Source organism: Arvicanthis niloticus, chromosome 1, assembly GCF_011762505.2.
Source record: "Arvicanthis niloticus isolate mArvNil1 chromosome 1, mArvNil1.pat.X, whole genome shotgun sequence".
NCBI classification, from domain to species: domain Eukaryota; kingdom Metazoa; phylum Chordata; class Mammalia; order Rodentia; family Muridae; genus Arvicanthis; species Arvicanthis niloticus.
This window is the reverse complement of record NC_047658.1, coordinates 38,591,044-38,613,846: the sequence shown is the minus strand read 5'-3', so window position 1 is coordinate 38,613,846 and position 22,803 is coordinate 38,591,044. Positions and strand designations below refer to the sequence as shown.

The 22,803-nt window shown below is 44.4% G+C and overlaps 1 protein-coding gene across 1 annotated transcript in view; it reads right to left on the bottom strand.

The window, feature by feature from the left end:
- Positions 1-20,294, bottom strand: part of Chsy1 (chondroitin sulfate synthase 1) — a 57,615-nt gene extending 37,321 nt beyond the window's left edge. The window contains exons 1-2 of the mRNA XM_034521080.2: positions 19,890-20,294; positions 4,935-5,430 (exon numbers count right to left, since the gene is read on the bottom strand). Of these exons, the coding sequence (XP_034376971.1) occupies positions 4,935-5,430; positions 19,890-20,206 (813 nt within the window). The 5' untranslated portion in view covers positions 20,207-20,294. The remainder of the gene's footprint in view (positions 1-4,934; positions 5,431-19,889) is intronic.
- Positions 20,295-22,803: the final 2,509 nt, after the last annotated feature.

Sequence of the window (22,803 nt, the reverse complement as noted above, 5' to 3'; positions counted from 1 at the left end):
TCTTCTAGAGTATGGGAGAGTAGGATTGTCTTAGTTTACTTCTCTATTGCTGTGATAAAACCTCATGACCAAGGCAACTTCTAAAAAAAAGCATTTGATTGGGGCTATGGTTTCAGAGGGTCAGAGTCCATGATGACAGAGCAAAGGCATGGCAGATGCCTTACATCTTGATCTTCAGGTTCGAGGCAGAGAGGGAATGGCAAGAGAGTCTTTTGAAATCTACAAGCCTCCTTCAACAAGGCCACATCCCAATCCTTTCCAAACAGTTCTGCAACTGGGAAACAGGTAGTCAAACATGGGCCTATTAAGGCCATTCTCATTCCAGCCACTACAAGGGGCTATGTTTTCTTTATTCCTATGATCTAAATAATATAGGAATGTTCTCTGCACCAGTGTCACCAGAACTGTACACTGCTAATGAAAAAGGTACAAATTTTATTTTTTTAATGAACATGTAACTTACTCCTCAGCAGTCTTCCAAATTTTTCCAATTTGTTTGACTTCTTAAAGTACAAAGAGATACTCAGAATAATGTATCTAAGTAAAAAGACACTTTAACCTATGAACTGGGCATCCAATAAAAAGATGATCTTAGGTGGTATCAATGAAAGAGAAGAGTAAACAAATCAAAAAACTGTCCTCCATAAAAGTACAAAGAGCAGAGGCGAGAACGCCTAGAAGCAGCATTTCCAGGACTGAATTTTAACTAAATACCTGAAATAATCCAGAGAACACCATACAAGAGAAACAGAAAAGCTATACAAACAGTGGGCTATATGGTCTTGGAACTTACCATATTTAACTCATTTTCCAGATCTACTCTAGCCTTGACTACAACCATAGTCAAAATGAGCAGCTTGCACGTCCCTGGAGAGGTGAAACAGAGGCATGAACTTGTTAAGAGCATTTACTGGTCTTGTAGCAGACTGGACTTCAGTTCCTTGTACCCACACTGAGCGGCTCACAAATGCCTGTAACCCCAGATCTTGGTGGATCCAATACCCTCTGCTGGCTTCTATGGGAACCTGCATTTGCAGGTCTAGTCAGGTTAGTGCTGGAGAGTTTGCCCTGGTAGTGTGGGTGCAGGAAAGCTGGTAGGCTGACTTACTCAGCTACTATCTAGGTCCCTGAACCAGGGCTTTGAGTTGGTTCACCCTAACATGAACTATCCATCTACCCCATCTATGAACTGCTGAAGCACGTGAAGGGGAGGTCTTGCAGATCCAAAGCTGCAGGATCTCCACATCACAGAGCAACAACAGGACATCTGAAAGGTGTCCTGGTGAGGATCCAGTATTGACAGTATAGCAGCATACCAGACCAATGACTCACTGCAATGGAAATCTGCAAGTACATGTTTGGCCAAAAGAGTATACTATGTAACAGACTGTAACACACTACAGATTCCACAGCTAGATGTTTTCAGGGTTTTATTTGTGGGGGAGGAAGGAGACTGCAAGGGTGGAGGGAGGATACAAAGGGACAGGGAGACAAGTGAGTGCAAGCTGATTCACAAAGATTCAATAAAAAAGTTGGGGTGGCAGCTGACTGGCGCTGGTGGCACATGCCTTTAATTCCAGCACTTGGGAGACAGAGGCAGGCAGATCTCTGAGTTCAAGGCCAGCCTGGTCTATAGAGCTCTAGGATAGCTAGGGTTACACGGGGAACCCTGTCTTGAAAAACATCAAACCAAACAAACAAACAAAGCAACCAAACACACACAAAATCACTTTCCAATGTTTCAACACCAAGTCTCACAAACTCTTGAGTAATTTGAGGTAATAGCTTTTATTCTGTGTGAAAGTCACCAGACCTAATAATCAGAATTCAAGCTTCTGGACCAGTTCTTACTTTGCTTTAACTTCTCTGTGCAACTAAAATCGTTTAAAAACATGTACTTAAAAAGCATTTATTAGTAAGTACCAGCAGTAATCAAAAAATAAGTTTAGAAATAAATCTGAGTTTTGGCTTTGACAACTGTTCCCCATGAATCATTTTAATTACACAGCTATTACCTGAGGAATTATTTCTACTTCAAGGCAAGTTTTTTAAAAATTACTCCTCTGGCTAGGCTTATAATAGAGCAAAATAAATATCTTCCAAGACTCAAGGCTTAACATAATTATCTTACAGGAAGTTTAAGGATTAATCCTGCCTGACTGTTGAACATGGACTCTCTTAGTGATGGTGCAGGCATCAAGCACGCTGATCGAATGGTAAATGGTCCTTGTATGCATTTCTTAAAATGAGAATGAAGCAGGGAGAAACAAACAAAAAAATATAGGATAAAATTTGTGTGACCCAAAGAAGGAACAATTCCTTAAAATACTAAAAAGTCACTAAGAACGTTGGCTGCTTGCTCTTCTAGATGACACAGGTTCAGTTCCTGCACCCAGATGGTAGGCAGCTCCTTTTCTAGGGGATCCAACCCTCTCTCTGGCTTCCATGGGCAATGGACATACATTATGAACACACAGCCATAAATGAAGGTAAATATCCACACACATTAATAAAACTAACTAAATAAAAAGCACAAACCATCAAAGAAAGGTTATGTTAGAGTTAGACTCACAACTGGTCAATTTTTAAAAATCCTGTAATTCAGTAAAGGCAGAAAGACAAAGCACACAGTCCAGAAGATCCTATGTTGAGAACAAAGCACTTGAACAAAATTCTAAGACAGACATCTGAAACATGGGCCAAAACTATGAACAGACAACTCACAGGAAAGAGAACTCTCAGCATCGCTGAGGGAGGAACCTCTGGCACGAGCCCAGGGGAGGGCCAGCCAGGAAAATCTAGGAAAATCGGTGTCATCATAAGGCATTTAAAGAACTGCAAAGCAGTAGGGACATTCCTGACTGCCTGGCCTACATTCCTGGGGAGAGCCGCCTGTGGCTGCTATTAGTGACCTAGCTCCCTAGGCAGAAAGGAAAACACCACAAAGAGGTGCTTGCCTATCAGATCCTCTGAGCCAATAAAACTATTTACAAAAGTCAAAGTGTCCACAATCTTGATCACGGGTATTCTGATCCATGTCAGATTACTTCATAATGAATAAAAAAATCACCCTTCAGTCTTTCAAGTCCTGGAGCTCTAGACCCCACTTTATACCTACAATTTGGCACTCATGTTAAATCAAAGTTCAAAGTTCTTGCTCTATCTACCTCAAGATACTGACTTTATCCAGTAGTACCTATAAGATACTGAAGACTACATCAAGACCCAACTATTTTTTTAATTCTCAAAAAAAGCCCTGAGGTGTGGGAATGGTAGCCAATGCCTGCAATCAGAGAGTTCCAGGCCAGCCTACACTACAGAGTGAGACCTGACATAAAAGTGTTGGGCATGGTGGTTTTCACATGCAATGCCTGCACTGTGGGGGCAGAAGGATCAGTTTTGAGGCCAGTCTTAGCTACGGAGCAAGCTCACCATCAGCCTCAGCAACTAAGGAGACTCTGTCTCAAAACAACAAACTAAAAGCAAGCTTGTCCTCTAGAATGCCAGCAAGACAAAGCATTCCAAAATATACAAAGCGTTATGTATTTTTGCCACAGAGAAGTATGCTATGGTCATAACTATTTAATTATGATGAGGAAAATGCAGAAACACTGCTAGTTGTAATCTACCTAACACAGCATGAAATCCTTAAATGGCCTTTGAGCTGGTTTAAATAAGAATGCTCCCCCACAAGCCATGTTTGATTGCTTGGTTTGATTGCTTGGTTGCTAGTTAATGGAACTATTTGGAAAAGATTAGAAAATGTGGCCTTATTGAAGGAGAAACAGCATTGGGGGTCAGCTATGAGGTTTCAAAGGCCATGACAGGCCCAGTTTTTCTCTATCTGCATACTGCCTGCAATCAGGACAGTCTCAGCAACTGCTCCAGAGTCATGCCTGCGTGTTCCCCACCATTTTGCTCATGGACGCACCCTCTGAAACCGTAATCAAGTGCCCTAAAAATGCAAGCAGAAGAAACAAAATAATTAGAAAATAATAAAAGCAAGCTATAGTTCAGGAGAGGCAAGCAAGGGCAAGAGCATGTTTCTTCCCTCAAGAAAGAGCTGAGGGCTCACACAGGAGAACAAGTTCTCACTTTGGGCAAAAGGCCTAGCAGTTCTTTCTGCTCTTCACAACCACCAATAGCTGACTAAACTAAACACAACAATCCATTTCATGCTACCATTATTTGATCCCGAAATTACAAGCAAGAGGCATACATGTGCTAATAGAACAGAAAAGCCCAAGATGAGCTCATGCCCTCTTTATTAAAGAGCAAATACCTGCAAGTATACTTCCTTAAAGCTTTCATGTGTTCACTCAGAATTGCCTGCCACCTAGTGTGAAAAGAACAACTGTATCATATGCTTACAAATAAAAAGTAAAGGTTTATAACAATCATTTCTCTTGGTGCTAGAGATACCCTAGGGATGCCAAGTACACGCCACAGCACATGCTGTGCTGCAAACCTAGCTCCCAAATGCAGGACCTGGCCTTTTCTCATCATTGACCATTTTATAAGTTCAAAACATGTAAGCTTCTGATCTGTGGAGGTCATCTTGACCAGATGAAAGCGGGAGCCTTTGGGAGATGGAAAACAAGGAGTACCCTGTGCTCTTGCGGAAGGTCTTGTAGGATCAACAGAAATCAGATGATTCTGAGTTTCATGGAAAAAGGTCACTGTGACCATCAGTAAATCCTATGTTTCCTTCAAGCTCCAAGTGCCATTACTTATTTTTAAAGACATCAGCTATCCAGAGGCATACTCTAAAGGCCTAGCAGTCTAAAAGGCCAGGGGAAATCAGGGTAATGAGAATTTAAAATTTTAAAACTAAGGCTAAAACATGTACCAATATTGCTTGTTTCCTATGATTAACTCAGTACTCAAAAAGGCAAAATTGACAGTTTTTCCTACATAAAGAATTCCGCTCTTACCTCGTATGACCAGACACACTGCACGCCAGCGAATCTCCGGACACATCTCCCCACCTCTACATCCTCATGGGTGGTGTACATTTCCCGGAGACACTTGCCAATGTGTGGTGCCATTCTCCGAAGCACTTCCCGGCTCAGAATCACACCAGGCCCCCCCATGCAGAAGTTCTCTCCAGGCTCAAGGGCCAGTTTCCCCATTTCTTCTGTGGTGCCCAGTCCCGTTTGCCCGAGAAAGAGGGGCTCACTGCTATTCAAACTCCTCAGGAAACTCTCCAGACGATCTCCCTTGATGTAAACGTCGTCATCTGCTCTCATAAACCACTCGTACTTGTCCAGGTAGTGATCATGCATGTACTTGAGCATCATGAAGGATTTCTTCTGGGGTGGGTAGGAGTCATCCACACCCCGCAGTGGCACTACTGGGATGGGTATAGATGTATCTGAACCCTCACTAGAGAAGAACTCAACTTTTCCAGGAATTGTCTTGGACCATGTTCTGTAATTAAAATAAATACAGATTAGAGGACAGTTATTTTCAGAAACACATTTATCTGCTCGTTTTGAATCATTATGCGACTGCTTAAACATGTGGTCTACTTGCCTCCTTTAATGGAGACTCCATTGAGTATACAAAGCCCAGATTCGTTTTCCTAAGAATCCCAACTGAAGAAACGGTAAAGCTTAAAGGATTGTTAAGTTCTACATACAGCTGAGAAACCAAACTGACACAGCAAGATCTAGGTAGTCAACTTTTGGATTTCATCAACTCCTATTGACAAAATGGCTAAGCAGGTGAGGGGACAAGCTGCCAAGCCTCATCACCAACCTGAGTTTGGTCCCCAGAGGCCACATGATTGAAAGAGAGAACTGACTCCTCCCAGCTGACTTCTGCATCTGCACAATGGCATGCGCATGCCCAGATACTCCCACAAAGTAAATAAAATAAAATAAAAATCAAATTTTCCAGTCAACAAATCTTTTGCAAAGTTCCTTAAGCACCAAGCAAAACAGATGCAATGGTGAACTAAAACACAGCCGAGAGTCATGAGCAGTCAGAAACAGACATTGTCAGGATGGTCACATGGGTGGATGCTATCAGCTTTCTGAAAGAAAGGAGCACACAGGCAAAGGAGGTCCAGAACAAGAAATGCTTCCCTGAGGCAGGGTAAGTGCCCAGGATACTAAGGCTGAGCCAGAGTGCAGAGCATGACAGAGTGCTATGCGGGAGATGGAGGACAACTCAGCAGAACTAGAGGTAGAGCCAACCAGAGTACTCTTCTATGCTATGTCTTGGGAGGCACCAAATCAAATACAGCAAGAGAAAAGGAATGTATACTCTGAAATTCCTAGGCAGTGATTCGACTTGGAATAAGCCATAGGTAAAGGTCTGAGGTTTAAAAGGAGCTGGTTCAGGCCAAACAGAGGAAAGATCAATGACCAACTAAATGACAACAAAGTATCCAGTTGAGAACAACTAATAAAGACCATCATAATGCCCTTTCCTTGGCTTCAGGCTGCTGCTGAGAACTCAAGTCATTTAGCTGCAATCATTCATTTATATGAATTATTTCCAATATAAATATGACAACAAATAAAATACAGGCTGAATATCTTTTATACATTTTTATACTTAAAAATGTATGTTTTTCACATTTTAAAAAATGTGGCTATACCAGTCAAAATGTGGACCCTGACACTAGTAGAACTAGTAGAACACTCAAACAGTTTCATATTTTGGAGCATTTTAATTCCCACATTAAAGATGCTCAATTTGTAGTAAAATTAATATTAAGAAAATCAAGATCTAACATGGTGGTGCACACCTTTAATCCTGGCACTATGGAGGCAGAAGCAGGCGGATCTCTTCGAGTTCTAGGCCAGTCAAGGCTCCATAGTAAGACCCTGCTGAATGTGGACGGGGAGAAGAAAATAAAATCATGAACTGTAGATACTGGCTAACCATAGAGTGTTTGCCCAGGATGTACAAGGCCAGAGGTTCCATTCCCAGTCTTACTGTCTCTGTCTGTCCCCCTACCCAATACACCACACACTGCCCCATACACACAGGTTCCAAGTGACAGTTCTCCATAAATTTTAATTTACTTAACCAGTACAACTGTATTTCTATAGTAAAAAGATAACTTGGACCAGCTAAATCTACACAAACCTTTAATGGAAAGTACTAGGAGAAAAATTTCTTTAAAAGTATTCTAAGCCAGGTATATTGTACATATGTATTTTCTCAGTGCTCAGGAGAATGAGGCTAGAGGTCAAGCTGGGCTATTTAAGGCAACCCTGAGTATAATAGTAGGGAAACTAGAATCGGAGGAGCTAGAAGTGTGGCAGACATAACTTTCACTCTCCCCTACAGTACAGGGGACTTGGAAGTGTCACACACACACTGATCTTCAGCAGAATTTAACTGCAGTCAAACCTAACACAAAAGCTACCCTCCAAATCCTGTCTAGTGCAGGTCGCGGTGTTCGGCACTCAGTGCTGCATGGCTATCGCCACCACCCAGCTCTACAGTTTTCATCTTGTGAAACTGAAATTCTAAAATTACTGTTATAACTTTAAATGAGATACTTCAAAAACAAGACTACTTTTCATTTGTCTTCCTAATCAAAATATAAGGAATAAAGATAACCAAATTATCTGTTCACACTGAAGAAATACTCAATTGCATAAAACATTCTATCAGATACCACTCACAAAGTCCAAAGAGTGAATATATCCTATTTTCTCTCATCTAAGGTATTAAATATGAGGTGTGTTAGTGTTTCATTTACCAACAGCAAATACTGCCAACTGTAAGCCAGTGAACAACTGGAAACTGCACTATTTCAAAGCTGTCAGAGTCTGGAAAGTACATCTTAGAACAGATACAGCACCGCAGCTAATGTTCTCCCAATGCCTGCGGACTAGTTTAAACAGATTTGTATACTCTGTGCCATGCCGCTCTTTAGGAAGGAGCCATGAAACAAATGACACAGAGAACTCTATCATATTACAGATCCTATACCAGGAACTGTATTTCATTTCCACAAGTAACATGCTGTTGTAAATTAAAAAAAAAAAGCAAGCTGGAGAAATGGCTCTGTAGTTAAGAGCATTTACTATCTCACAGAGATGAGGGTGAGGTCCCAACACCCACATAAGGTAGCTTACCACTGCTTATAACTCCAGTTTCAAGGAATCTTTTTCTGGTCTCTGAAAACACAAGGACATATGATGCATGTGTGAATATATTCATGGATATATACATATATATGTATATATATATGGAGAGATTCACATATGCATATAAGTCTGTTATATATATACATATATACATACATACCTACACACACACACACACACACACACACATTTATACATGGTAGCATAGGGCTATAGTCCCAGTTACTCTGGAGGCAGAGGTAGAACAGGAAAACTTGAGACCATGAGTTTGAGATCAGCCTGGGTATAGGCAACATGGTGAAACTCTTTTTCAAAAAGCAAAACAGAGCAAAAAGGTAAAGTAAATAAAGAAGAGATGAACTGTTAATGTAAAGAGAAACCAGCTCTACTACTATAAAGGGACAAATCCTTTGGCAAATGGCTACGGCATGCAGAATGAATGACAACCTATAGGTAACTCTCTGATGTGGTCATGACCGCAGGAGAACACACTCCCTGATACTCCTGTAACCACAGGAAGCCAGGGCACCTGCCCCTTTAAGCCAAGGAGCTCTAATTCTGCCTGCCGTTCTTACACAATACTGTTTGGGCTTTCTTGTTTTCTTTCAGTCACAATAATTCTGTGAAAATGTAAATCATCTCAATCCTTGGCACACAACAGAGGTCAGTGAACATGTGGAATGAGAACTGCCCCTCCTATACAGCAGGTGACTTACAGATGCTGTGTGTTATGTTTGCCAAGGGACAAACATCACTTCCAGATGAGCATCACAGAAGCCCAGCCATACTTTCTACAATTTGTACATGAAGAAAACCAAGTTATTCAAAGCATAAAAAAAAAAATTATTCAGAGGGAAATGCCAGAGGCTCCATGTGTTGAAATATACTATAACTTGTGGTTCTTCTGAAATGTAAGTCAAAGCTAAATAATGTCTATCATCTTAGGAGGGAATTTCAAAAGGTGAGGATGAAAGCAACTTATCACCTATCAGTATAAAAAAAGTCATTGTGCTTCTACACTACCATGTGATTACTAAAACAGACCAAATTCTAAGTAACACTTTAGCAACCAACCCCAAAATCACAAAAATACTAGAAGAAGATGCTAGGGGGAGAAGGAGTAGCTAAGGCAATTCCTGTCTTCAAAGAAACAATCTATTACAAAATGTTCTACAGTGCATGGGCTCTGGAAGCGCAGTGCTAGGATGAGCGAGCCCTGCATCTAGCTCAGCCCTGCCTTAGTCCAACTTATTATTAGAGAAGGCAGAGGCTTGCACATTAGGTAGGGAAAGAAGAAGTAGGAGACAGGAAGTGCATGCACTGTAACGATGGTTGTGTGGAAACTGGCTCTCACATTTCTGCCTAAAACCTAACTAACCCTCAAGCCATGTGCTATATTTGAATTGTGTTTAACTTTCAATTTCAGCAATTGTTTTAAGATAGAATTCTAATAAGAGTTTAAATTCTAAGTGTTTTTACTCAGAACACTAGGCTCTTTCCTATTTGCCTGTACTGTGTGCCACTGCCCCAGGCAGAATACAAGCAGAAAGCAAGCACTACTAACAGGGCTGTCACGGATGCAATTAATGTTCCAACTGTGACTTGAAATGCTGTAATTTGTCCAAGAAGAGAAAGCAATTAATTTTAAAACAGACAATCCAACCTCAAGCCTTCCTTAAAAGCCCCTCTGCGTTTTTGGTAACCCCACCCAATTATTATCCAGTCCTTTTTAGGTGACCCAGGGCAAGCCTCTTGTTGTCTTTTCTATTCTAATTGAAGGGTGGTTTGAGGAAAATCTTCTCATTATGAATTCTCTGAAACCCTCAATCTTAAGAAATTGTGATCTTTTCAATTAGGGTTCCACAAAGTGAATGCATTCTGGAACATAACTCAATTCACTGTTCTGTGGGAGGAGGAGGAAAGGAATGTATTCATAATTTCAAATTGAAGGCAATATTGCTGAACAAGCAAGCTTGCCCTCCTTCTGTGATCAAAACAGGTCAAGTTCCGTGATTTTCATAAGCAAATGTCTACTTGGCCATCAACACATTTGCTGCCTGGGGCTCTCAATGGAAATGACAGAACATTTGCAAAGGTCCTTGCCAGAAAGCTCAATTTTCAATGGTCTGATACCCAACTCTTTTTACAGCCCAGATAAGACAGCTGAAATGTGAGAGTGCCAAGGAAATCTTCTATTTCCCCAAGTTTCTAAATGCTATCCCCTGTACAGATTAAACCACACTAAGAAATGCAGCTGGACAGCTGGCAGGTTGGCCAAGAAATGCCTGTGTTGAGTTAGGGCTTTGTATCAGTCTTCACTTCTAGTCAGTATCATTGTAAGAAAAACTATATCTACTATACAGACACTGTCCCGGGTGAGCAGCCGTAACATATGGCTAGGTTTACAAAGCAGGCAAAAAGGGCTAAGGATGTAGCAAGTGATACAGTGTATGCCTAGCAAGCTCAAGGGTCTGGACTCTGCCCTACCCCACACAAATTAAGAATGCAGGGAAGACTATACATAGATATCCTGGATTACTAAATATTCAAAAATAATGTACAGCTCTACCCCAAAGTATACACTGTGGTTGTTTCTAGGTGGGGACTTTGAAAATACTTTGGGAGCTTTGAGAGGTGGCTCAACCATAAAGAACACTTGCCCTCTACTGGCTTCTTTGGGCACTAGGCATGCATGTGGTACACAAACATACATGCAGGCAAAATATACACACCTTAAAATAAAGTCTTACCAACATGGCTACCTAAGCATGACTTGTATGTATAGGGTTTAGCCATGTTAACATGAATTAACATGGGCTGGGGGAGCAAACTCGACCCTACACAAAGACCTGCAGGCAGCTGAGGACTGCTGAGAGCAGGTGTAACTGTCTTCCCCAGGGAGACCACGCCAACTAGCTACCCTACCAAATGAGTAGGCCTAAACCCTATACATACAAGTAATATTAGAAACACTCAACAGGTATTTGTATTTAGGAATACAAACACAAAACAAAGAAAACAGAGGTTATAAATTTGAAAGAGATGGCGGTTACACTGGAATGTTTGGAGGGGTAAATGCAATTATAATCTCAAAATTTAAAAACTTTAAAATAAAAAATATTTTGACATTAAGACATTTAATTTTCTTTGTATTTTCTACACCTTCTATGATAGGTATGTTTACTAAGGGGGAATATTCCCCAGGGGAAGCTTTGTGTAACAAGAAAAACAGAAAGACAACAGAGCAGTTAATTTTGTAATAATCTTATCCAACAGACAAATCAAAGAAAAGTGGTATAAGATTGAGTTCCTCCTTTACAGTTTATACATTTTAATAGTTACGCTAACTTTCCTAATTAGAAAGGCAGGAAGACTTCCTATTCCACAAACCACTCTTACACATGTCTCCTACTGGTTACAGTGGTAAGTTTGAAAGCTGAAACCGCCAAGGATACAGCTTCTCAGGCTTATGACTGAGTGGCTGTAGTCTAAACAGAAAGACAAAATGTTTGTAGGAATGATGGACACTAGGAATTGAATGTGTATAGTCCTTACTGTTAGGGAAAGGAGTTAAGATCATATAACCAAAATGCATAAGGAGAATAGTGAGCAAGAGAGTAATCTCAGAGAGAGGAAGGGGGAGGGGTGACCCAGACCAAAGCAGGAAGGGCAAAATCTTGATGACTGAAGGGTGCTCTGCCCTGTTCTCTGCCAGGGCAAACTGGGACAGCTTCAGCACTCTCAGGAGGTTCCTTCAGCTTGAGCAAGCTCCTGTGTTCAGACCTGAGACCACAGTGTCACCCATGTGTGTTAACAGTGGCCCACTTTCAGCTATAAGCTGTCTAGGAGGCAAAAGAAGAAGTCAGAAAACTCCTTTTGTTCAGGGTTGCATGTACGAGCTCCTCCAGACACAAAGTCCTAGGAGGACATCCTCCTCCAGGCCCACTCAGGGAAGGCGAGAAAAAACCCAGTCTGAGGGGCAGCATTCTTAACTCATCCTCTCACAAAGTGGTGTAGAGAAGGAAAATGCTGTTGTCCACTGTTAGTCGGAGCAGGACCGGGACCTGTGAAGACTCAGCCCCTAACTGACAAGGGCTGGTTTTCATCCAGTACAGGATCCCTGCTTTAAATGTCCTTAGCATCGCTATGGGTACGTGGTTTCTGGGTATAATATGGGTTCCTCTCAAGTCAACTGACTCACTGTGCTTAAGAAGACATGAGTAATCTCAAGCTGTTACGGGAACAGGTGGAAAATAGAGAACAGTAGGGAAATTATTTTAAAAGGTTAAATTATACTCTTTACTGCTGATCCTTAAACACAGACTTACTGGGAAAGAAAGTATAAAAGCGTATCTTTGCTTTACAATCCAAGCACTTGGGAGACTGGGGCAGGAAGATGCCCAGTTCCGCTGTATTGTTACTGAAACCTTGCTCTAAAGGGGGCGAGGGAAGCCCTTTTCTTATAACTTCCCACTTCAACAATGGTCTGGACAGTCCAGAAGGCATTCCCAAGTATTAGAAGCCAGCGCTCTGAGCCCAGATTCACAACCAGCAGTAAGAACACTCACCAAGAGACCACAACACACCTTTTTTTTTTGAAATGTACGAATTAAAATGCAGAGTATAAACGAGAGAAGGTGTGAGGTAGCCTTCTCCAGTCTCCAAATGAGTACCACAGAGCTCTCTGAACAACTTCTGTACTGCTGCTATTTACTTAAAGTTCTTGTATTTTCCTAAGCTACAGTTCTTATTAGGCCCAAATATTTTTATTTGTTTGCTTGCTGGGGGTGGGGTGATTATATAGTATATAAACAAATAAGTTTTCAACTCTTAGACAAAAAATATATCAGAGAAGTTACGCAAACAATAAAACCATCCCAGGCTTGTTCCTGTCCATCAGTGTCTTGGTACTGTGAGGTGCTACCTGGAATCAGCCTGTTCACCAGCTGCCAGCAGCCACCCTTTGCTCAACAATCGCAGGCTGCTTTACAGCCTCTCACTCTTACCAGGTGGAGGACTCTGAAGTATCATTACCACAGGAAACTGCGGATATCACAGGAAACTCAGGGCCAGCAAAGACAGACAGCTCATGAGTATGAGCCAAATGGACAAACAGGTGTCCCTCTGCGGCCTCCCAGGCCAGCCCAGCCTCTCACTGGCACTCATTTCCTGGCTATCTCCTTTTATTTCACAGTGAGGACTGGAGCGCTGATAAGACCCAGGAAACAGTCCTCTCAGATAAGGAGGGCAACCTTGCACACACTTCATCCACTTCTACCTGCCCTTTGTCTGCATAGCTTGGCAACATAAAACTCCTTCAGATTGTGACTGGCTTTAACTCTTAAGCCAAAAAACTTGACTCAAACCCTCCTGTGAGATTTTGTTTACTATCACAGATCCTGCAAACTTAGTGTGGACCTTGCCATCAGAAACAAATTCGACAAAGCTTAATACCAGCCTCCAAATAGCAAGACCGTCAGCTGAACTTCCAAATAGAGATCCCGTCAACTACTCTCACTCTGAGATACCACAGACAGTTCTACAAAACTCAGGTTCCTGAGTCTGCGCATGTGAAACTCCAACTTCCCAAACTCCAAAGGGCAGTCCAAATATTCAGAAACAGGCTCAACCTATTAACTATAATGGACTAATGGACTATAGGAGGATCTCTAGTGGTCAGATAAAAGCCAGCCCCCACCAGGCCTTCCCCTCTGCCAAAAGGAATCAATACCTGTGGTACCTATCAACACATCAAAGCTCATGCTGGCCTCTAGTCTCCTTCCCTGTGCTAGCATCCAAGCCCTTTCACCTCCTCCCCAGCCATACTCCCTTCAGCAGCTACTCAGTTTCAGTGTAGCCCTGCTATTCCCGCTATGCCCATCCATCCAGTCTGCTGCTCCGGCTTCTCTCTAGGCTCTCTGCTCTCTAACCCCTGCTATTATTCTCCTCTCTCACAGCCCTGGCCAGTTTGTGTGTTCAGTCTACTTTCAATCTCTGCTCTGAACTCTTCAGATGCCTCTGGCTGTGTTCTCATCTCCCCCTCCTCGCCCCATCACACACACATACACACAATACACCTACAATAAAAAGCTTCCCCTTAACTATACTATGGACTGGCTGTGTCGTTTTATGTAACACACTGGGGCCTTCCCTCACGCAGGCCCTTGGTGTGCTGCTCTCCTTTCTCATTGCCCACCACTACCACTTCCTGCTACTTCATGACTTAGAAAACCTGCTATTGTCATTGTCTCTAAAACTCCTACTTGTTCTTCAAGACTCAGAAGAGGAGAAAGGGTGGGAATGTGGTCAGAGCCTTCTGCACACTTGAATGGGTACCCTGTGAGCCCTTGTCAGTCAACAGTCTTCAGTTCTTCATCTAAACTAGGCTCTGTAGGGCTGCAGCCCAGTCTTAGTAGCCTCTCAACAACCAACAGTGAGAAACGCATGAGTCCTGCTGGCGACCGCCATGATCTGACAACACGACGCCGCCGAGTACTGACAACACAAACCCTCTGACTCTGACAGATACAAATCACTCATTTCCAGCCCATATCTTTCCCCAGTCTCTTTCTACGTGTAATTCATAACTTGAAATTAGTTGTGCTCCAAAGCACACTTAAAAGTTGATTATTTGAATTTTTTACATGTAGAAACCTTCCAAATTAATATTTGCTAAAATGAACTGCATGGAAGAGAACTGAGCTGTTTCAAGTTTACTTAGATCAAGAAATAAGGAAATTACTTACATGTACATACTTATATGGTATGTTATAGAGAAGAAGCTCATTAAGGCTGGCAAGAGGAAGTATGTCTTAAAGCACTAGGAAGAGTCATTACCTGATAAAAAGCTATCTTGAGTAAGAGTCCTGTTCTCACCTTTTCTTCCCACACCCCTCCACACGCTAATGCTAATCATCCCTGGACAGAAACAGGCAGCCAATCAATCTTCAGGGGAAGAAAACAGGAAAGTAAAGAGAAAGACTGTCACCCACCTTCAGGCCAGGGGCAGTAAGATCCAAATAACTGTGAGGTGTTAGGACAGCTCAATGTTTCCTCACGTGTGTGCGTGTGCGTGAGCGTGTGTGCGTGTGTGTGTTGCACGAGACTGAAAACAGTCTCAGGCATCATCTTCAGGAAAGCTGTCCACTTATTGAAACAGTTTCTCACTGGCCTGGAACTTAACCACTTAGGCTGAGTTGGCTGTTAAGCCCCTATACAGGAATCCTACACAGTCCTCTGCCCACCTGGGTCCCAGGCTAGGACACAGGTCCTTGCACCCTGCATTTACTTTACTAATTGCGCTATTATCACCAACTGAAGTTCAGTGTTCTGAGCATTAAAAACAGATGGGGAAAAAGGAGCTGGGTATGGCAGCAAACAAATCTGTGATCTCAGGACTCAAGAGTCTGAGGCAGGAGAATATCGACCCGAAAGTCATCCTTAACTACTTAGAAAGATTTCTTTTCTTAAGACTTTAAACTGTATGAGCACAGATGCCTTGGAAGCTGGAGCAGCCATGAGCCACCTGATGTGGTTGGGACAGTCTTTTCCCTCTCAGCGAAGAAAAAGAAATAATTCTTTTAAAAAAAAAAAAAAAAAAAACCCTCCTCCCCACCCCACCTCCCATGGAACTGGCCTGGTGACAAAGGCTATATAACCTAGCTACCTGGAAGCTCAGGCAAGTTCAAGGCCAGCTTCGACAACTTAATGAGATCCTGTCTCATTTGAAAACTCAAAATGGCTGAGGGTGTATTTCAGTGATAAAGTTATTTATCCAGTATGCTCAAAAGAACTTTCTCAGGACAGTACCTTTTGAAGACAATACCTTTTTGACTGTAAGGAGGGATATCTCAAATCAGGAGCAGGAAGTAGTGACTTCTTGCAGTTCCAGACCTTGGGAGGGTGAGAGGCAGGAGGATCACCAAGAATTCAAGGCCAGCCTGGACTACAAAGTGAGTCTCAGGAAGCAAAACAACAGGAGATGAGCACTCACTGGCTGCTCTTGGCGAAGACCTGGGTGTGGTTCCCAGCACCACGGTAGCTTACAGCCATCTCTAACTCTAGTTGAGACTAGAGGATCTGCGGCCTCTTCTGGCCCCCCTGGGTACAGGCATACACAGACATTCAGGCAAACACCCACATACATTAAATAATAACAATAATAGTAATGATGACGGAAAAGACGGGTTAAGTTATTTGACTATCTAGCCTCTATATACTTTTTAAAACTAAGAAAAAAAATCAAGAAAATATGAACTACAGTTAGTAACTCCAGGCACCTAATCAACCTGGTGATAATTAACACAACAAATTACTACATGTGAATCATGATATTTTAAAGAAAAAACCATAACAGACAAATAACTTTGAAAATAAGCCCACACTGATTATTTTCTATATGTATTTATGGAGTCTCAGCTACCCATTTCCCTTTCTGCTCAAAGCCTCAAGTGGCTTTTCCACTCACTCAGAATGCAATTCCATGGGTCTGAACAATCAGACCCAGTTCCTTCTTTTACTGTCTTCTTGGGGTTCCTTCCAAGCTGGCTTCTGCTCTCAGCATCCAGCTTTCCCTTTGTCATATGTTTATCAGTGATAGTCACACAACCAGTCTTTCACTATCTGACCTGATTGGGGGGGGGGGGCAGCTTTCTTCACAATCAGCTAACACAGGACACCACCGGGCCCAGCCCCTGTTCTATTTTCTCCCATCACTAGCCCAGACCCTTTTCAGAGACCGTCCCTTTCAATACAACTAGCAGAATACACATTTGATCTGCTGTGCCCTCAGACTCAGGGTTTGGATCCGTAAGGGCCATGCAGGTTACCTGTTTTACAAAGGGCTGAACTGTACCTAAGTGCACTTAAATGTTTGACTGAGCCAGGATCACTCCTGTGAGCTTAACAGCTAGGCAGCTACATAGGATCTACAAAAGTTGGTTCCAGCCGGTCTCCATTGGTACACTTTTGAGTTTCAGTCTGGCTGATTTTAAAACTGTTTTGTGCCTCCTGTATCAGCCACCACTGCCCAGCTGTCTCTCTGTGAGGCCTAGCCTCACTTCACGTGTACAGCAGGCCTACAAAGTAAGAGCATATACAAACAGAGTTGTTCTCCTTTAGTCCAGACAAGCATACCATCCTAGATTTCTCAAGGGCCTCTTAGCTCCCTCCTGGATCTCAGTCTCAGGAAGGAAAAGGCTGCTAGTTACTAGTCCCAAAATATAAATTCTGACATTATCAATCTTATATCACAATGTCCTCGTACTACAAGTATTGTTATCTCCTTCATCTATAAGCCAAACAATTGTTTTATTAAATTGGAGGAGGAGGAAGAGGACAACAAACTAAAGGAGGCTCTGTTTTTTTAAAGACCAAGTCTCATGTAGCCAGGGGGCCTTGAACTTCTAACCTGCCTGCCACCTTACCTAATGAATGCTGGGAGTTTCTCATATGATGGAGAATGAGCCAAGTGTGGTGGCGTGCGAATTCAGGCTCCACTTTTTATGCTACACAATTCAACAATCAAACTACTTTCACACAGTACTTACTATACATGGATGCTCAGTGTGGACTTCTGGCCCAGACTGCATAAACCAGCACACTGTAAATAACTTACAACCTCAAAACCACCTTCTCCCAAGTCAGGCCTTCCCTGAATTTTTCCTAAGGCTAGCCAATTTAGCTACAGGGCTGACAGGCTGAGAGGCAGGGACCCTGACCAGCAGGGAGCAGCTCTCCATGTGTTCTGCTTTCTTCAGATCACAGATAAAGAGTACGTCCCCACTGCCTAAAGGAAAACAATGAGAAAATCTTAACATTAAAGAATGACACACACTTCACTTCAAGTTGGGCTTTGGGAAACTGTGGCCAACTATAAAACTAGTGCTTGGCACTGCTGGCACGATGATCCCGTTGGTTTGTGTATATTGTATAAGCATGGAAATGTATGCGGAGGGGTAAGAACTCATATCATTTATCTGAACACACTACTCTGGCAATTGTCAAGAGAGTTGTGATCTGTCACTAAATTGTAATTTCATGGATTTATTTTCAAAACCACAACACAATTTAGTGGGTCTTTTCCTTCCTTTGATCTTATTACTAAAAGGGCATTCATTTTATTTACATGTTATCTATTGTGTGTATGTTGTGTGGTACTGCAAATGTACCTCATGGCAGAGGTGTGAAAGGCAAGAGGACCGTTTGGGGGAGGTGGCTCTCTCCTATCCTGAGGGATCTTTCTGAGGACCAAACTCAGGCTGTCAGATTTAGCAGCAATCACCTTTACCTACTGAGCCACCTGGAGAGAGGGGTCCTTTCTCATTTTGTTTGTTTGCTTGACCTTTTTTTTTTTTTTTTTTTTTTTTTTTTGAGAAGGGGTTCAGTGTTCGTCATATCCATCCTGGAACTATGTAGACCAGGCTGGTTTGGAACTCACAGAGATCCACCTGCTCTGTCTACTAAGTGCTAGGAGTAAAGACCTGTGCCACCACATCTGGCCCTCAATTTCTGATAAAGATATTAATTAAAAGAATGTCTTGGAGAGAACTCTGGCCTACTGGTTCTCAACCTATTCCATTAGTCCACACATACGGCCAGCCTCCTGTGGCCTCTGGCCACTCCGAACTGTTCTTAGCAGGATGCAGCCTCTTGACATTAGCAGCAGGAGTGGTGGTCAAGCCGTTCAATGATTTCTCGCCTTTTTTTCTCAATCCCTCACTTAAAGAAAGGAGAGATCCAGCTATGTTTGTTTTCTTATACCATCTGCTGCCTGAAAACTTAGACCAGAAACTGGATTTAAAAACCAAAGTTATAAAAGTACTGGTTATAAATTTAAAACAAACAGCAACTAGTGTAGCCCTGTTCAAAAAGCTCGGCCCCAGAACATCCGTGCTCTGAAACCATTCCTGCCACTGACTCTGTGCCTGGAAGAACGCCAAGCTTCACCCGTACAGTAAAGGTTTCTGTACTTCACATAAAAAAAATTTCCACCGAGTCCCCTCCTTCACTTAGGTCTACCCCTTTTCTATTTCAGATTCGCTCCCCTGCAAATACAGTTCTAACCATGCCCTCCATTCCAAAACCATCTCCTTTCTAGAGGCAGCTTTGGCTAATCCCTTTGTTAATCCTGAACATGATCGCTGCCACTTCTAGGATTCATTTAGCCTACTTGGACCCAGCTACTTCCTACCACGCATACACCTCTATGACTGAGCTAGGGAACACCAGGCTGCAGTCTCGCAGTGACTGAATCTATCACACACACTTTTTCCTCAAGGTTCTTTTTCTCTACTTAACAAACCAGTGTGCTCCAAAACAGAGTGGTCACTCTCACCAAAAGGAGTGACTGTGAAAAATCTTAAGTACGGTACAGAGGAGCCCCAGCCAGGTTAATTTAGGCGGGCTCTCCCTTCAAAATGACAAAGTGCCTATTTTAGAGACTCAAATTATAACCTCTGCCTCCACTCTCGCAAGTACAACACTGAATTTCCCCCACCACCTTATGGGGGAGATCCGTTCCCTTTAACAAAGGAGTCTTAAACACAGAAAGGTTACGTGTCTCACTGGAGATCAGGTTGAGAGGCACATACACTAAGGCCAACGTACTCAACTAATCCCAAAGCCTTGCCCTTGAGCGATGCTCACCATCCTCGTCTAACCCCTGCTGACTTTGCGCTGAGTCGCTGGCAGCTACCCTAGAAGCCTCTGGGGAACGACCGCCCGCCAGCTAGGATGCCGGATGCAGGCGATGGTATCCACGAAAAGGGGGCTCACCTGTAAGCGGCCACGGCGCGGGTCTGCAGGTATTTCTGGGCTGTCATGACTCCCACGAAGAGAAAGTTCCTGTCGCGCGGGACGCCCTCCGCGGCCGAACCCTGCGGCCAGAGCTGCGCCCCGCGCGCATCGCCCCGCGCTCCGCTGGGCTGCGATGCCGCCTGCCCTGACCGGCATCCCTCGGGACTGGGGCGCCGCCGCGGGCCCACTCGCTTCAGCTCCGAGGCGCGGGGCAGGACGAGCCGCGAGGCCAGCACGAAGCCCAGGACGAGCCCGAGCAGCATGCTGAGCCAGGCGCGGCGGCCGCGCGCGGCCATGCCCGCGCCCCTCCGCCCGCCGGGCCGCTGTCCCTGCCGCAGGCTCCGCGCGCCCTCAGCCCGCCGCCCCCGCCCGCGGAGGCCAGCCCGCCCTAGTGCCGGCAGGCCCGGCCCGGGCAGCGCCGCGGCCGCCGCGGGCCCGCCGCGCCCATCGCGGCTCCCGAGCCGCCCGCAGGCCCCGCGCCGGCGCTTTGTTCCGCGCGCCCGCCCGCACCGCCGCGGCCTGCGCCTTTAAGAGGGGACCATGCCCCGCGCGCGCGGCCGGCGACTCCGGCGCGAGGCGACAGCGGCTCCTGCGGCTCGCGTCCCCCGGCTGGCTCGGCTCGGCTCGCGCTGCGCCCGCCCTCTCGGTGCCCTGCGCCGCCTCTGCAGCTGCACATCCTCCGGCTTAGCGCGCCATTGCAAAGGAGCCCCTCACGTCACGCACCGCGCGTTAAGAAGCGGCCCGCCGGCAGCGTGCCGTGGCCCCTCTCGGGATCCGTCCGCGCCTCGTGATTGGCGCAAAAGTGAATGGGGGGCAGTTCACGTGGCCAAAGTTTAACCCAAAAAAAAAAAAAAAAAAAAGAAAGGAAGAAAAGAAAGAAAGAAAGAAAAGCACCCGCCCCGCAGTCTGCGGCCAGGCTGAAGGGGTGTGAGTTAGCAACGACGAGAGCGGGGCGGGCGGGACTCCAGCCCCCACTGCCCGGTACCAGCGGCCACGCCCCCGTCGCCATCGCTCCGAGCCGGCGGCCCCGCACTGCACGTGGACTGAGTTGACCGGCTCCCTAGATGCCCCTAGAACTGCCACGCCCTTCCCTCCCCAGGCCGGCCTCCCGGCTCGGTGGCCGGGACAGCCGGGTCCACACTGCAGCTTTGTACGCTGCGGACGGAGCTGGAGCCACACAGCCACAGTCAGTTCACCTCCGAGAGCTTGGGGATTTGCGGGCTGGGAGCGATGCGTGAATTCGCTAAGTAGCTACGGCTGGCCTCGAACTCAAGAGAATCTGAGGTCTCCATCTCTGCCTCTCGAGCCCCGCATATTAGTTTTTAATGGATATTGAAGAGATGGGTAGGTGAATTATCACAAGATGATAAATACCTGTATTTAGTCCCAGTGAGCAGGGAGCTGGTTAATACCCCTCACCTAAGTCCGTCAGTATTTTCGAGAGTAGGTTTATGAAACGGTATGGATTGTGTACATGGTGTGGGGGAGGAGGGCGGTTCCTCCGGAGCCATACGCCTAGGTTTTTGAAACAGGATGGAACTCCCACTATCTTGGAGGTCTCCAAGTAGGCTAGGCTCACTGAATGGATTTTTAAGTTGGATACCAGTTTGCCCTATATTTGCTCGGTCTTGTCTTATACATTTTATTAAGAACGAAAGCCCTTCAACTAGGGCTAGGGGGCTTACCCGACAAATGTTTGTAAATACCAATTTTATTTCTTAGTCACCTACATGTTAGGAGTATAACAGCAAAAAGTAGTCATTTGGACCTGAGAGGTTCTTTAAGAAAGTCTAATAGAGCCCAGGTGCTAGCTGATGCTGAAGATGGCCTTGAACTTCAGATCCTCTTGTTTCTGGAGCTGGAAAGGCCTGAATTTCAGGCCCATGTGGTACCATCCCTGTTGGGATCAACCGCTGGATCTCTGATATAATAGGCCAGTACACCCTCTGAACTACGGTCCCAGAGCCTGAGGAGTTCTCATTTAACCAAACAAAAAGACAGAAAACAAGAGTGCTTGTGGTGCTGGTGGTGGGGCTATTCGTGTATCTCTTTTTCATGATTAATAAATCAAACAACTAAAATATTCCAGTTTAAGCCACAAAGCTGTGTGAGCATAGTTTCTCTCTGCCACTGAATGGTGGCCACTCCTGTTTATTCTTTGGATAGAACCACCGTCTTTGACACTTGTGATTTATCTCGAAAATAGTTCATCACCTCCCTCCCCTGACTCTCTCTGTAAGAGATGGTCCCCATCTAAGGATAAAATATTCATTGTGCAGTGAAGACCAGATTCCAGCAGTGGTCTCTGGGAAATACAGAACACCTAGCCATGAATTACAGGCTGGGAAACCATAGAGAAAGGTTCCCGTAAGACCGTAACCACAAACACCAAGACATCACCAGAGCACCCAAATTCAGCAGCTGCCCCATAATTCACACTGATTTACATAAAGCACAGATCTGGCAAGACACAGATGCTCCACTTTGTGACATAGTCAATGCCTTCAGTATCTTTGAGCCTGCTTTAGACGTGTCTATATTTTCTAAACTTGAGTCCAATGAAAAGACAGGAGTGTGTGTGCATCGGGAATATGCTGAGAATGTTAAACACCTTGTTCCTAGTCCCCTGCTTCCTAGAAGTCCCTCAGTTACCAAGTCAACAACGGATGAATAGAGAAGCCAGGAGCTGGAGTGGCTCCTCGGAGAGTTAAAATTATTACGTTTGTTTAGTGTGTGTTGGTGTGTGTTGGTGCTCATGCTATGATACACATGTGGTGCTCAGAGGACAATGTTCAGAGATGGTTCTCTTTTTCCGCGATGTGGAGCCTGGCAATTGAACTTAGTCATCAGGATTGGCGGCAGGCACCTTTGCCTACTAAGCCATCTCACTATC